The sequence below is a fragment of the Empidonax traillii genome, unplaced genomic scaffold (assembly GCF_003031625.1).
Source record: "Empidonax traillii isolate 1590-97213 ecotype Southwest subspecies unplaced genomic scaffold, ASM303162v1 scaffold149:size904812, whole genome shotgun sequence".
Taxonomy (NCBI): Eukaryota; Metazoa; Chordata; class Aves; order Passeriformes; family Tyrannidae; genus Empidonax; species Empidonax traillii.
In genome coordinates, this window is record NW_020955342.1 from 59,343 (window position 1) to 75,653 (window position 16,311).

General features: G+C 39.1%; 1 protein-coding gene across 1 annotated transcript in view; it reads right to left on the reverse strand.

Annotated features, from left to right (window-relative positions):
- Window positions 1-13,866, reverse strand: part of B3GLCT (beta 3-glucosyltransferase) — a 54,625-nt gene extending 40,759 nt beyond the window's left edge. The window contains exons 1-4 of the mRNA XM_027884598.1: window positions 13,695-13,866; window positions 5,529-5,590; window positions 3,063-3,102; window positions 40-149 (exon numbers count right to left, since the gene is read on the reverse strand). Coding sequence (XP_027740399.1) covers window positions 40-149; window positions 3,063-3,102; window positions 5,529-5,590; window positions 13,695-13,785 — 303 coding nt within the window. The 5' untranslated portion in view covers window positions 13,786-13,866. The remainder of the gene's footprint in view (window positions 1-39; window positions 150-3,062; window positions 3,103-5,528; window positions 5,591-13,694) is intronic.
- Between the last annotated feature and the right edge of the window lie 2,445 nt (window positions 13,867-16,311).

Genomic DNA, 16,311 nt, shown 5'->3' on the forward strand with positions numbered 1-16,311 from the left:
ACAGCAATACAAGGTGTACTTTATATTATCTCAACATACCTTTCCAAGATCTGCAGCCTGTTTTAAAATATCTCTTTTTAGATCTTCTGCTCTCTTGGAATGAAAAGAATTACTTTGACTCTGGATGACAAATACAACTTCTTTTAATTCTGTAAACCAGAAAAAAGGAAGATTTAAAGACAAAAGAAGTTATTTTCCATTTTGTTCCAAAGCTAGTGAGAATCCAGATGTCTGGGGGAATCTATTACCCAGCAAGATATTTCTTCAACTATAAAAATTTTTCATAAAATAGTAAAAAGGCGTAATTTAACACATACAAAAAAAATCCCAAACTGTCCTTTTCAAGATTACCTTATAAAAAGCATGGCATGAGTAGAAGATGTGCAGCAGATCTTACATGCCCACAACGAACAGTAGCCACATTCAAGAAGTCGCTTTTTCTCCAATACACCAGCACTCCTTATTACTAGAGTTAAAAGGTGTTAGTCACAGACCAGCATCTCCCCTCACTAGGCAGTGCATGAACATGAAAACAGAAAAGATGCTTCTCCAAAAGAGAACTTAAACCCCTACCCAGAAACAAACATCAGATGGAGAGGCACACACATGAGAACAATGAGGTAATGCTCTTATCTAACAGGACAGCACTAATGTCTCACATTAATGTCATCAGTGTTTAAAGACGTCATGGTTAAGAACTATATATACAAGAGAAGTGTGACAAATTTATTGATAAATTGAAAAGAAAATAATGAAGTAGATTTGCAAACATTTATGGATTTAAAAAATGCAAGTGGGTGACAAAGCCAAATTTTCTTGATGACAGTAGGTAGAATAGTCCCTCAACACTTAGAAAACTAAGAGCAGCACGCAGGTATGATCCCATTCAGAAGCAGAACACAGCAGAGGACAACAAAGGATGAGAAGATGAAGGGAAGAGGACAGAGGCCCTTTCCAGAATTCTTAACAAGTTTGATCTATGCTGTATAACTCACTCAAGACCATAACTAAGTATCAATCAAGATACTGTAAGATGAGAATCACATGATATTGCAGTTACTGTTTATTTGGCCAGAAAAAGCTGAACTTTACAGATACTATGTAGAAAGTATACACAAAAGGTAACTCAGAACATAACTTGAGACAGTACAAAAAGGAAAGAAATTAATATCCCATGGGATATCTACAGAATTGCAAAAAAATGTGGAGAAGGAATAAAGTTCACACCAAAAAATTATATGCCAACTTGGTAAACAGAGTAGGATGAATGAAGAAAAGAACAAAGGTGAAGAAAAAAACATCAAAATAAGGAAAGAAGTAGTCACAAGGAAAAAGAATAAAACTGAACACATGAAGAAGGATCACAATAAAAACAGTGGGAATAAAAAGAGCATTAACTACAAATATCTTCACTATGGTTATGAGAAGACTGCAATGTCCAAGACCTGAGAATCATTGCTTTGCTCCTCTGAACAGCTACTTGCTAGTTTAAACCTATGACAGCTCAAATCTGTAGTTAAATGTTTTTCTACTTTTCCCTTATTGTTATTTTCCCTCAATTTATTAGCTTACTCACCAAGACAGACTCTGACATTGTCAAATTGTCTGAGGTTTCTGGTGATACATTTTAAAGGTGGCATAAGCACTGGTTAAGATATCAGTTTTAATTTTATATTTTCCCCACACAGTGTAGGAATGAACAGTGTTCATGCTCTGAATCACCAAACAAACTGCTTACAAACCCCATGCGTAACAAAACCTTCTGAATGGCAACTGTTTGCTGTCTAGTAAGATCTTTGCAAGATTTCATGTGGAAAAAATTAAAATCACTGCAAAAATTGAAACTATACTTCATTGATGCTAATGAGAGTCAAAGGGCTAAATCTACATGCACAATACCAAAACATCCCCAGAGAAAAAAAGCAAACACTACATTGCTTTATGTAATTACTGTTTTAGTATCAGTATGTTTACAGATAAGGAAGTATCTGAATTACACTCAGTTTCATTTACAGTACATTTAACAACAGCTGTGATAATCCACAATAGAATATTTTCTAGGAGTAAGGTAACACCTACTTTAATCCAATGGAAATAGTTTCCCCTGTTATAAGGAGTTTAAAGAGGCTAATAAAAAGACACATTCAGTGTATTAAAATGTCACCCTAAAATAGGTATAATTTTTACCACCTAAATTGTTTCTCAAGTTGAGAAACAGTCTACCAATCAAAACAAAGAATGGAGTCTTTTTAAAGATTTATATCTCAAAAGCGCTAAATCTTCCTGGTATTCAGCTTTAATGTCAGAATGAACTCACAACTACTCAGAAACTACTACAACAGAGACATGATTAAGCTGGTTCCTTTTAGAACAAGCAGGGCCAAGTCTAGAGGGTTTAGCAGAATGAGAAGTCCAGGGTTACAGTGCAGAGAACACAAGTCTTTATCTCAGGTTTGTTAACTTTTTGCCAGAAGGACACCAGACTTGTCTTCAGAAAAGGCAGAACCCTGCAGAATTTTTACTGTCATTATTTATCACACATGTCCAGCAGCAAAAAAATTATTTTACCACTATTTTACCTATTAATGTTTGACATGCTTCTTAAATACTTGCTTCTAGATATTACAAAGTTATTATAATTTGTTACAAGAAATTTATGATAGCCCTAGTTATTACATGTATCATGAGAGCCTAGCAGAATGGTAACATTCAGTTTTATATTAAACTGTTACAAGAATAGCTACTAGGTATCATAAAATTTTATTTTAAAATACAGTGTCCTACAAAACACAATTCATCAGTTTCATAGTGGAAGTGCACATGTTCAGAAAATACTTAACTATAAGAACTGCAAGTATAATCAAAGATTCAGAAGTTTCTGTTTCATGAGACTACATGAGCCAAAGGAAAAAAAAAAGGTATTTAAGAATCAGCAATGAACTGATCATGCTGTTGGGCATTTAGGCACTGTTCACACAGTCACTTTACAAAGCATAACTGTATTTTGTTTATACTAAAAAGGCAGCCACGAGTGAAAACAAATACAGACTATACATACTTACCTCTGCTTATTTTACTGATTGTTCTACTTTCTTCAGGCTTCTGGAAGAAAGGAAGAAAAAACCTCAAGTAAGAATACACAAAAACCCTCAAATATTTCTATAGGAAAAACACTGGGAGTCAAAGCATTCATCAGATTATAAATATAAACATAGAGGTTTTAACTCAAAAACTAATAATAAAGTAAAAAGCTTTTCATCATCAAGAACTGCAACAGATATCCTACATGTTTGCATATTATTACTCAGAAAATACTGTAAGAGAACTAGAAAAAAATTTAAAAGAGAGAATGTTTTTCCATAACTCAATTTATACCAGAGCTCTTTAAATTAATACTAACATAGTTTTTTATTTTTTTTTTTTATTTATTACATATCTCCTGAGCACTAAATTTGGAATACGGAACTCTACAATGCAAACACACCTGTTCAGTATGTAAAAAACCCCCAACACACTCTTATTTATTTCATCCACTACCAAGCTTCTATTGAAACACAGTTCTTAAAGGAAGACTCAAAAGCAATATATGTCAAGACAAATGAATATGAAAAGGTTGTTGTACCTTACATGATTTCACTGAAATTTACTCAGATATCACATAAGTTTGTGCTTTTTTTGTGATAGTTAGAATTTTACCAGAGTGCTGAGGAAGCGACAACAGTGACATGCCATTTGCATTGTGGACCAGGAAACCAAGACACACATATAAAAATATTTTGGGAACATACTCAATTGCTTCTAAATAACAGAGGTCAGGTGGAACTGTGTGGCTTAAGAGAGACAGGACTGGAGAAAGAGCTCTGCAATTCCTACAAAAATTATAGGAAGGAAAACAGAGCCTTCATTTAATGCACAATTTTTCCCTGGTGACAGCACCCCAAAGCTTTGGTTTCTCCAAATACAAAATAAAAATCATCTTTACTAATTGCATAAGAATGTTTTAGTATTTACCTTGATTCAAATGTTTTAAGACTTTCAAATAAAAACACCATACAAGGCACTCTGCAGTAATATGCTCGTATATAGTTTTCCTACCCTTGAGACAATTTCTATTTATAGATACTTAGCCCCCTCCTTTTTTTTTTTAATATCAGATCTATGTAATTCTTTCAACTCTACTTGAATCAGATGATCTCTCCTCTGTTCAGGTCTGACTTTTGCACTGAAATGCATAAACTCCAACTTCCTTGGTAGCCATCTGTAAAACCTTTTCAAGAATGACTGCATTGCATCCATTCTTATTATGCTTTTTTTGCTGACTGGGTCAATAAAGTCTAAAAAATTTCTTATAAGACTAAGTTATTTTGGTGACTCTACACAGCACTGTTATTATATCACACAGTAAGTTAACATTCTAAGCTAACCTATATCAGAAACAACATAGGAAGATTAATTTTCTTTGGAAACAAAAAACTATGTGCTTTGTGGTACACAGTGGGAAGACAAGCCATATTTTACAATTACTTTTACTAAAACACAACATAAAACAATTATTGCCTGATACATTACTGTTAGTGTTACTAAAAAAAAAAAAAGGAGGAAAAAAGATATTTTGGCTTCATCTGAGGGAAGGTTTTGAAACTCTAAAATAGTAGAAGAGCCTTTATGAACTATATCTTATATAAGAATGACAGGATAAACAGTTGGATTGAGAAAGTAATGGAATTTAGGAAAGAGCAATTTAGAAGTAATGACAACAGAATGAGATTACCAAGTCTCCCAGATATACTGCAGCAGATCAGCAATTTGCAATAGGGATCTTTTTAATTTATGAAAATTATTGTAGATGTAGCAACCATCATCAAAACTAGAAAATATTTAGAAATGTATATCTCTGGCCATACTTCTATTGCATTTGATGTGAGATCACTCGATCTAAATGGTAGTTATAGATTCTAACTCGATTAATTCCAGTACTTTTATTTTCCTCCCTTAAATTCATTTTATAAGCACACAAACATCTGTTGCAAACATATACAATAACAAAATGGCAGAGAGAGGTCTGTTAAAGGACATACATGCATACATATTTAACACCTATTATGTTATTTAAAGCTCGGGATAGCTCTGACCATCAGTTCTTCTAATCTGTTAATTTGAAATTTCATATGCAGGCTTCACTTGAGCCGTGACTTGAGTAGTAATATGTAATAATGCTAATTTAGCAAAGAGGCAGCCATTTCCCTCTCAAGGTATTATATATATATATAGAACAAAACCAAGAAGAAAGGAAAACCTGCCTCTGAAACAATAAAGATTATACGCTCAGAAACTTTTCTCAACAGCAACACCACCACCACCTTATCTCTTATATGCCACACTGAAAAGAAAGACATGATATAAGTACCACTAATGTCAATGACCAAAATAATCAATGTCAGAGATATTAGGCTTTCTGTTCTGGTCTCTTCTAGCTTATTTTATAATGTCTATAAAATGTTCCTGCTCTAGAAATTAAAATTTATTACCTGCAGCACTGACAGTTCAGTCTCATCTTCTGCACCTTCAGGAACTACACTTACAGCAAAAGCTGAAAGAAAAAGCAGACTTTTTTCATATTATAGGAGCTCTCTTTCCCAACTGACAAAGTTCTGCAAAAAAAAAAAAAAACAAACCAACAACAAAAAAAAACCACACCACACCAAATTTAGTTATATTTTTCACACTTAATGATACTATATTAATAATATTCTTTGTGAACATGAGACAGTCTGTTCTTATGGAATTTATACATTTGCTGCCTGACAATTCCCGTACCATTGCTGAAAAAATCACTTTTTGATGTGAAGCCAATTCATCTTGCCTTCAAGGTAAATAAATCCCTTTAGAAAAAAAATCTGTTCAATCCAGTAGTTCACTTGGTCAAAGTATAATGTGCTACCATATGGGAGACTGGCAGTCCACTTGTCTTTACCTAAAGTCTGGATTACCAAAGCTTCACATGGAGCCACAGAAACTGTCAGCAGCTGACAGAAATTTCTATCAAACATGAAGATGGCTATCATAGGCTTTGAATGCCATCTCTGAGCAACAGTCCAACTTGCTAACGTATGAGACCCAAATAAATGTTTACAAAAAGAACAGAGAACCCACAGAGGTAATCAACACAGATACAGCATTATCTTAAACCCTTTATAGTGAGACTACCCTATGCATACTTCCAGTTTGTATTAGAAAAATAATCGTAAAAAGGGTTCTGGTGCTGAGGATTTTTTTCTTGATGATGTAGTCAATCAGTTTTTCTCAGCTTGCTCATTTGTAAAAGTAGCACCATTTCACATAAGAAAGCCTTGCTAAAATTCTTTGTAAGAAATCTTTTTCTTAAATGTGCTAAAGAGATGCAAATGAAAGAAAACTGTTGTAATTCGGAAGGAATTCAAGATTATGTTCATTACGGTCAGATCAATGGTTTTCTTAAAAACTGGAATGGAAAGTAGATCCAAGTGGATTGTTTAAAGCAAACTTAAATTATTTATTGCTTGAAATTGATTTCAAAGTGAATTGCTAACGGCTGTCATTGCTTTGATGCACTAGAAACCTAGAATAAAGCAAAGCAAGACAAGATTGTCCAAAGTCTGTGGTGCTCTATTTCCAGTTACCTACATCTGTATGCTCTTTTAGTGGAGATCAAATTTCATGAATGTCTAGGAGTTGAAGTTCACAATGACACCTCTGGTCCTGATTAACTTGAATCTCAAATCACAGCACTACATCCAGACATCCCAAAAATCATTCTAACGCAGTAGACTCATGCTGACCAGAGACACATTTCCATACGGCCTTTAGCCAGGAAGCATAAAACAGAGTACAACTAAGAGTGTACCCCAAAGTTGTCCTCAAGTAAATGTTCTACACTTCTAGTGTGAAAGGACGCCGAGAATGCCTATTATATCCCTTGCTGACAGCATGTTCTGATCATTTTCCTCCTTCTCTCCCATCATAACCGCACTTACAGATTCAGACAAGGAATCTTTTCCTCTGAACAAACCAGATCCATATCTTCTACTTTACACAATCCTAATTACAAGACCAACACAAAACACATTCATTCTGGGAAATGTATTAATTACATAGTATTAACCTAAAAAAAAGTATCACTTCATAAATTCAGCTTATTCACAAAACTGAAAACAAACATAAATTTCATGTCTTCTAGTTTTCAATATGCATTTTGAAGAATGACACTTGAAATCTGAAACAACTGTGACTGACAAGAGATGACGTGTCTGTCACTGTGGTGGATTCAATAACCCATCCCACACTACTTCTAAGCTTTATAAAATATTAATGCACATGAAACAAATCAAACAATAATCAGATCACCTGGAAAAAAAAACCCCACAACCTATTTTGCACTTTGAGAGCACAGATAAAGCTCTTCAGGGAAATACTTAAAGAAACTACTTCATCTTGTTTTTAGAGAATCAGAGAATTGTTGAGGTTGGAAAGGATCCCAAATGGTCATCTAGTTCATCCCCCCAAAGTTTGATCCTCATGACCCTGTCTAGTCAGGTTTTAGATTTTGAGTGTTTCCTAGGACAGAGACTCCATAAACTTTCCGAGCAACCTCTTCCAGTGCTCAATCAGACTTAGAGGGAAAAAACAAACAAACAAACAAAAAACATTTATGTTCAAATGGAATTTCCTGTATTTCAGTTTGTGCCAACTATCTCATGCCCACCAGAGTCTGCTCCCCATCAGGTAATTATAAGTCTTGGTAAGATCCTCCCTGAACTTCTTCTCTCTAGGCTAAACAGCCACAGCTTCTTCAGCCTCTCCTCATCTGTCAGGTGTTCTAATCTATCAATAATCTTCATGATCCTTTGCTGGGCTCACTCCAGCTCTCTCTTGTACTGGAGAGCCCAGACCTGGACACAGCACCCCAGATGTATCTCATCAGTGCTGAACAGACAGACCTTCCTTGCCCTGCCGCCAACACTTCCTCCAGTGTAGCCCAAGGGGCTGCTGGCCATCTTTGTCACAGTAGCACACTGCTAATTCATGATCAGTTTGTTGCATACCAGGACTCTCAGGTCCTTCTCTGCAGAGCTGTTTTCCACTAAAAAACGCTCCGAGTGTGCAATGGTGCATGGGGTGCCTCCTTGTCAGTGGCAGGATTTGGTATTTCCCTGCACTGAACTCAATGTCTTGAGCTTCCTGTTTGCCCACTTCTCCAGCCCACTGAGGTCCCTCTGAATAGCAGCTCAACCAGCTTGTGCATCAATCCCTCCTGCCCATTTTGTATCATCTGCAAATTCACTGAGGGTGCCCTTTATCCCACTGTCAATGTCATTAATGAAGAGGTGGACCCACCATGCTACTGATCAGAGTCCACGAGCCCAGCAAGTCAGACAGCTTTCTATCCACCTCACTGTCCACATATACAGCCCACACGTCATCAGATTGCATATGACCTTATAGGAGGCAGAACTGAACTCAAACTCCTGCTAAAGTTGGGATAACAACACGCACTGCCGTCCCCACATTCATGAAGGCAGTCATCTCATCATAGAAGTCTTCGGGTTGGTTAAGCATGACTGCCCATTCATAAAAACATGGTGACTTCTCCCATTCACCCTCTTGTCCTTTATATGTTTGTCTTGTCCTTTCTTATTTGGCAATGTTATCCAGGATTATTTACTACACCACCTTCCCAGGCACTGAGGTAACACTGTCCCACTTACAGTTTCCCCAGATTCTCTTCCTTCCCCTCCTTGAAGACAGGGCTGATATTTGCTTTCTTCTAGTCTTGAGCAATCTCCCCCAGTCACCATGACCTTTCAAAGATTATCAAAAGTAGCCTACAATTGAGACCATCAAACTCCACCAGCACTTGCATGTGCCTCCCATCAGGTCCTGTGGACTTCTGTATTGTTTGTACATCTGTACAACTGTTTAAATGTTCCCTAAACTGGTCCTTCTCCAGTGAAAGTAACTCTTTATTGCTCCAGACTTTGCCATGAGTTTCAAGGGCCTGGGATTGCTGAAGCTGGGTCTTCATAGTACAGATCAAGGCAAAGAGGGTTCAGTTCCTCACCCACTTCCATCCCCTTCTTTTAACCAAGTCCCTCCCCCACTGAGAAGCAAGCCCATATTCTCCCTAGTCTCCCTTTTGCTGATACGCCTGTAGAAGCCCATTATCTTGCCTTTAACAAGTTTAATCCCTCACCAGATTCAGCTCCAGTTGGGCTCCGGCTTTCGGAATGTCATACCTGCACTCTCAAACAGTGTCTCTGTATTTCCACCTCTTGAGTGCTTCCTTTTAATGTTTGAGTTTTGCCCGGAGCTTCTTTTTCATGCATGTGGGTCTCCTGCCATCTTGACTTGCCTTCCTGCATGTGGGGACGAATCATTCTCGAGCTTGTAGGAGATGAACCTTGAAAAGCAACCAGCTCTCTTTTACCACCTCCCGTATCAATCTGTCTTTATTTTTGAGGACAACAGCTGAAAATTACTTTTGTTGCAGCTGCCCTGACACACAGTGCAACTTCAACACTCAGACATATAATTTATTCAACAAATCAATACCTGTAATGAATGCTAAAATCTCCCTCTATACCATTATTCTTATTCCCTGTGATCACAGAACTAAGTGTCCACTTCTTTTCCAACAAAAAAACACATTAAAACAACTTGATATCTTTTACATCAAATATATCAGGAAGACTTTTTCCAGCTAATATATTTTAATAAGACAAGAACTGTTCAGACTATTTTTAAACTACTGAACAATCACTCAAAAAACAGACTACTAGACCTCTGTAGACACCACAAAAAAAGCTTCAAGTCTTCACCCAACAGTAATCAAGCTTTTCACTCACAGACTGTATGACTTTATCTTAGCAACACTCTACTACCTTATTAGCAAATCTGTTATGCACATATATTTGATACGAATAAAGCCATCTTCAGAAATAAACTGGGACCAAGACTGTTCTGGCTAAGCAACCCAATCTCTCAGCCTGGAAATAAATATCCTCTTCTAAGGATTTAGTGGGAAAATGGTGGCAGGAGAAGAACATAGTAAATTTAGCTGGCCTACAACATATCAGCAACGGGACTACAGTGTAAGTAGAAAATACAATGCCTGTGCCCAAGTGGACATCTCCAAGATGAATTCATCCACCTGCAATTCACTCCCAAGAGATTTCTGAAAAAGGTGTGCCCAGGAGTGGACCAGTGATAGAAAAATGACACACACAGCTCATGACCAGGTCAATTGTATAACACAAGTAGAAACCATAAACTCTGTGCGGCAAGGATATCTTTTTGTTGTGTGCAAAGTACACATGGACCTCGCTCTAGGAGCTATCAAATCTTACCATAACACAACAGTAACTTTTCACACCTAAACATCATTATTAATTCGGATAACTGCAACATACTTCTTTCAGCACAACTCCCTAAAGTACAGATCAATCTCTAGAACCAGAGGTACCTTTGCTAAATCCAGACTTTTCTCTAGTCCCTTTGTGTTTTCTGATACCATGTAAGCATACCTCAGCTGAACCACTGCCTTGCCACAGAGCACAGAGAAAATATAATAAAAGAAGGAACTTACTAGTTGTTAAAAATTCAAGCTATGTAGGCACCACAGTAATCAAAAGGCCTGGGTGATAATTTGCATGATTACTCACAAACAAAGCTACCTAAAGCAGAAGAAAACACAGGCAAGCCAGCAAGGTGCCATCTTAAATCCAACCTGTAATTTTGTAATTGTCACTTTGTTATTTAATGTATTGTGTATTCTGAAGCTTATTAATGCACTTTGCGCATTACAATCATGTCCTTTGGTACAAGCAGATCGTGTAAATTGCTAGTCCTCTCCTACTCTGAGAACTGAGGATAAAAAAGAAATCTTAGAAAGACTTTAAAGCTCTTTATTATCATCAATCTTATCTTTATTTCTCTTGAGAACAGGTCTAAAATTCATTCAAAAAGCTAGACAACATTTCTGGATCGATTCAAAACCTGGAAATGTAATCCGAAAATGTAATGGAAGCAGCTTCAATTCCTAATTATTTTTGTCAAGTGTTCCATTATTTCCATTAAAATTTTGATGAGAAGACTTGCTTATAACATTAGAAAATAAAACTCAACCATTTATTTTCACTGTGCAGCAGCTGAACCACAGTAATATGTGCCAATAAACTATAAGAAAAATAGATATAAATGCTGCAGTATTAAAATATGCTGTATGAATATATATATAACGATATAATACCACATTTTAAGTACAGAAGCAATCTTTCTTCAGTACTACCCTTCCAAGCATAAACAACTTCCAAACACTTGCAGTTATAGGTCCTTGAAGTGCAAAGGATGTTAAAAACTGAGGAGTTAACTCTTTCTCTTTCACAGACAAAGCCATCTGAGTCAGAAGGGCAACACCTCTTGTTATCTTTTTTTTTTTTACAGTCTAATTCAAGGCTGACTGACCCCAAAGTCATTCCAGCCACCTTGCTGGGCTCTGGGTCAGTTTAGATGAGCTACAAGAAACTTACAAATTCTATGACAATGTATGACAAAACCATGGCTAATAATAAGCATTTCAAATAATGAAGCCAGTGATTATGTTGCACACAGTAGACAAAACATTTAAAACAGAATTTCTTTATATTTCTAATAATAATTTAACGAAAGGTCTATTTTTGTTTTGGTTGGGAGTTGGCTGGGTTTCCTCCCTCTCCCAAGTTTTCAAAAAACATAAGATTCTATGGATTGACATGATTCCAGAGAAAATCTGCACTGATGCTGTCAGTCAAAGAGACGGGATGTTCCATGATGAGACAGCCTGTGAGCGTTAGCAAGCAATATAAATTAGTTTCATGTACTTACATGGAAGCTTTTATAATATTTCTTCATTGTTGCTACTATATCAGCATCAAAAATTGTGGTCTAACCAGATAAGAATGAAGATTTACAGATTTATCATCACAAAATGGGGAGAGTACAGGGTGAAAAGGAAAGAAGGGGTGATGCAAGCAAATTTACAGCATCTGAAGCTTTTCATAAAACAAAAGCAACTAATTACATTTCCTTACACATATGGGAAGAGGGCAGCTGAACCACTGAAACATCTGAGTGCTGTGTACACCAGTATATTCATAAAAGGCAGAGCAAAGAAAAACAGTAGAAGAAATAGCATCATCATCATCCCTTCTTACTGTCTAGTAGCTAGACCATACAAAATCAACTGAATACATTTTCCCATTCTGTAAGCTGCCACCTGCAAGCTGGAATTTATGAAATTACTTAACTACCGACAGACTTCTTTGCTTCTGTGAAAGGCAATCCAAATTATCTGGTTTCCAAGAACAAAGCTCATTGTTTTGCAAACTTACTATCCAGACCATCTCAAAAGCATAGGTTATTTAGGAAAGATGGGCTCTAACATAAAAGGATATTCTAAACCAAACAAACAAAAAACAAAAAAAACCCCCATGATACTTCAATCAACTTCTGGTGAACACATTCCACACAAGTATTAATCAAGACCTACTAAACAAGAACACAAGTGTTTCCATTCTGCCTTCTAGCTGCACATGTGTATATACAATAAACACACACACAGAGGAAAAACTGAAGGTGCTATTCTCTGACTGTTATTACAATCTGTTTGAGATTATCTAAAGTGCTACTGAAGCACTAAAGCTAAACTACTCATCCCGGAAAGAATGAGATGCAGCTTTAGGAAGAGCTGTAAAGTATGAGGATTCCCCCAAAAACCAAGTTATGTCAGTGAAACGAAAAGTGTTTTGCAAAAGAAAAAGCAAAATATCAGTTTTACTTTGCTAAAAATGGGATTTATTAGTACCAGGTTCCCTCTGTGTGATTTTGGTCCACAAGCCATAGCAGGAGAGGAGAAACAAATCCAAAGGCTTCCAACAAACTGACAAGCCTATGCTAGCAAACATTCACGAACCGAAAGAATGAGAAACAAAACAGATAGAAACATTTATTTCCCTCTCTTATACCCACGGCAGCAGCTCCCAACTCCAGGAGCCTGAAGCAACCCAACCGCAACCCATACTCGTATCCCTTCTCCTTTAATCTTCTCCCACCTCACCAGGCACATTACAAACGTCTCCAAAACACTGTAGTATTTTGCTTTCCTCTCGGCTGGGTATTTTAACCAGATGGTTTTACCTTCTCACCTGCCCCCCGCAAAGCCCCCCCTGTCAGCGCGGCGCTGCTCCAACACGAGCACAGCTCCGCGCTGGGTTCACCCGGCTGCTCCAGGACGACGTTCCCGACCTGCGGGCCGGTTCCCCGGCGCGGGCCGCCCCTGCCCGCACCGCACCATGCCCCGCACACCGCCCCGAGGGCGGAAAGCGCTCCCGGCGCTGCCCCCGGGGCCGGGGCCGCGCAGGGAACCCCGCGCTGCCCGGGCGCGCTCCAGCCCGGATTCCCAACAAACTTCGGGGAAAGGGACACCTCCGCTCTCCCGCCCGCCTCCCCCCGCGGGGCGGGACGGAGCGGGGAGGAAGCGGCGGCGGCGGCTCCGGCGTCCCTCCAGGCTCTCCAGCGCTCCGTGCCCTCCTCCCGCTCATCACCTCCGCGGAGGGGCCGAGCGTCCCGGGTCTCCTCCCTTCACCTCGCCATGGCGTCCCGGCCCGGCCCCCGCCACTCACCCCGGCTGCGGAGCGGCGGGCGAAGGAAGAAGAGGTGGGCGCAGGCAGCGAAGAGGAGCCAGAGGCTGCAGCAGCCGGGATCCCGAGACATCTTGGCAGGGGCCGATGAGCTGCGGGGCACTGAGCGCCCGCCTCCGCCGCAGGAGCGCCGGCGAGCGGCCTCCGGCTGGTGGCGGTGGTGCCGCCGCTGCCGCCAGCCCGCCCTTCCCCTCCTCCTCCTTTTCCCATCCCTCCTCCCCTTCCCTCCTCCCTGGCAGGACAGGCCGCCAGCGCCGGCAGGAGCGGGAGGCGGAGTTGAGCCCGCGGCGCCCTCTGGCGGGCACTCAGTGCCATGGTCTAGTTGTCATGGCGGTGCTCGGTCACAGGCTGGAGTCGATGATCTCAGAAGCCTTTTCCAAACTGAATTGATTCTGTGGTTCTGTGAAATGTTAGCCCAGGAACCTGATCCACCCTAACAAGTGGCCTACTTCATCTCTGAAACGACCTCCCAAACCTTTACCCAGGAGAGCACGTGGCACCTTCAGACAACCTTTCCTAACTACGTGTGTGACCAGGAGTGGGGACACGGGGTGCAACAGGGGTATAGGCATATGACCCTGGGCATAGCCTTGGCATTGGAGGCTCCACAGCTGCCAATGCCTCACCTATATTTGGTTAAAGAAATGCAGACATGGAGACGCAAAAAAAATGGGTTTAGGGGTAATGCAGATGGATTTATGCATGTCTAACACGCATAAATGCCAATGTGGACATTATGGACAGTAAATTTGGCTCTAACAGAGCTGCAGACCAATGAAGAAAGATCAAGAGTGTAAAACCTTGGTCAGCAAATGTGAATCAAAATGTATTATTTTGATTTCTTGCAAGGTTCTGGTGATGAGATTATGAGATGCTCCTGTCTATTGTACTGCACAAAGTCAAGGAGAAACAAGGGTAATACTTCTACAGGCAGATGTAGAGGAGTGAAGCTTTCCAGTACTGATAATAAGCCAAGGGCATATTGCCCACTCTGGTCAAATGAACAGCTTGCCTAAAGAACTGTCAGACTCACTGCTCTCTCCAGTTTGGTCTCCTGCTGCTTCCATCTGACATAGAATTGTCTCTATGAAGCATATCTGAGCTCTTTATATTTTCCCTGTTGAAGTGTAGCTATTTGAAAATACAAAACATTAGCCCTAAACTACCTGATAGTGTTTTTTAATCAATTTATTTAAATATTACCTTGTCAACCAAAAGTCAAAGTATAGATGAACAATAAGGGGTTTAACTGAGCAAAACGATGGGGGAACAAAATGCTTCCATATGTTTAAAGAGCTTACTGGCCATGTTAACTACTTTCCCTTGACTCCACTTCCTACATGAAAAGAAACAGTGGTACAAAGAATAACCTACCCTTCTCAACTGCGTACTAGTCATAGTGGCAAAGGAAAAAACAAGGCAATCTGCTAAAGGAACACTAAAGTGGATGGTCTAATAATGTCCTATGAATTTTTCTTTATCATTTTTGTTGGTTTGATGGGCTATAAATAATACAGTCACTCAAGCATTGACTAACCTGCATCAGCTGCTGGGATTACTGCGTCAAGATGTCCTATATCTCATAACTAGCTTCCACATATTTTGTTTTGCCTTATTATGGCTTCATTGTAAACTATGACAATTCGAGAACCAACTCAAAAGTTGTTATCACATCCCAATTTGGCGACCAAAAAAAAAAAAAATCTTGGACAGTGGAAGAGACAAGTAGTCACAGTAACATCCAGACATGTTCAAACAACATGCAACATTCAAACCAGGTTTTAGAACCTTGAAAAATTCATCCTATAAGATGGTGACACCAAACACTTTGGGGTATGTCTGTTTTACAGCTTTTAGTGCCAATAATCTAAAGAAGTGCAGGAGGTTTATACTTAGATTCAAACACTCTAAGCAATGGCAGAAATATGACAGCATCTAGTTTCTTTAGCTGAAGTAGTTCTCTTGTGGACCTTGGGTGTGCACAATAATCATGCAATTGAACATGCAGAGTTGGAAAACTATGCCACTTCAGAAGCAGCTTTGAGTTGACTGCTGGCCCAGATGACCTCAAAATGTCCTTCCCAGCCTAAATTATTCTCTTATTCTGAGATGGTATGTATTCTGACATACCTACAGACAAAATCAGTCTACAATTTTGGGCCTGTAAACTAACTCCAAGTGGACAAGTTGGTATTTGCTGCCTGTTGAAGCCTCCCACTTAGGCAAAAAAGCAGTTTAAATTCATTAGATCAGTCATTATTAAATGATTCAATTCTGAGATTTCCAACCATCTTTGCTTATAATTAGTTACCTAACAACCATCCCTTGACATAAACAAAAGCACAAAAACCATCTTCTATGCAATAAAAATAGATTTAATTATGTCTGAAAGGGACTTGTGCATTCTGATCTTCTTCACTCAAAGGTGGGCATCTGCCTTGTCCTTCTGACTGGTTTAAGGGGAAACAAGGGCTAAGACAGCCATATGGGTAGCTTATTGATCAAAACTGACAGTAGCAACAAGAGCACTCCTCATTCTAGAAATTTTCAGATGTGAAATGGCCCTTAGGAGCCATTACAGCCTTGTGTCACTTCAGAG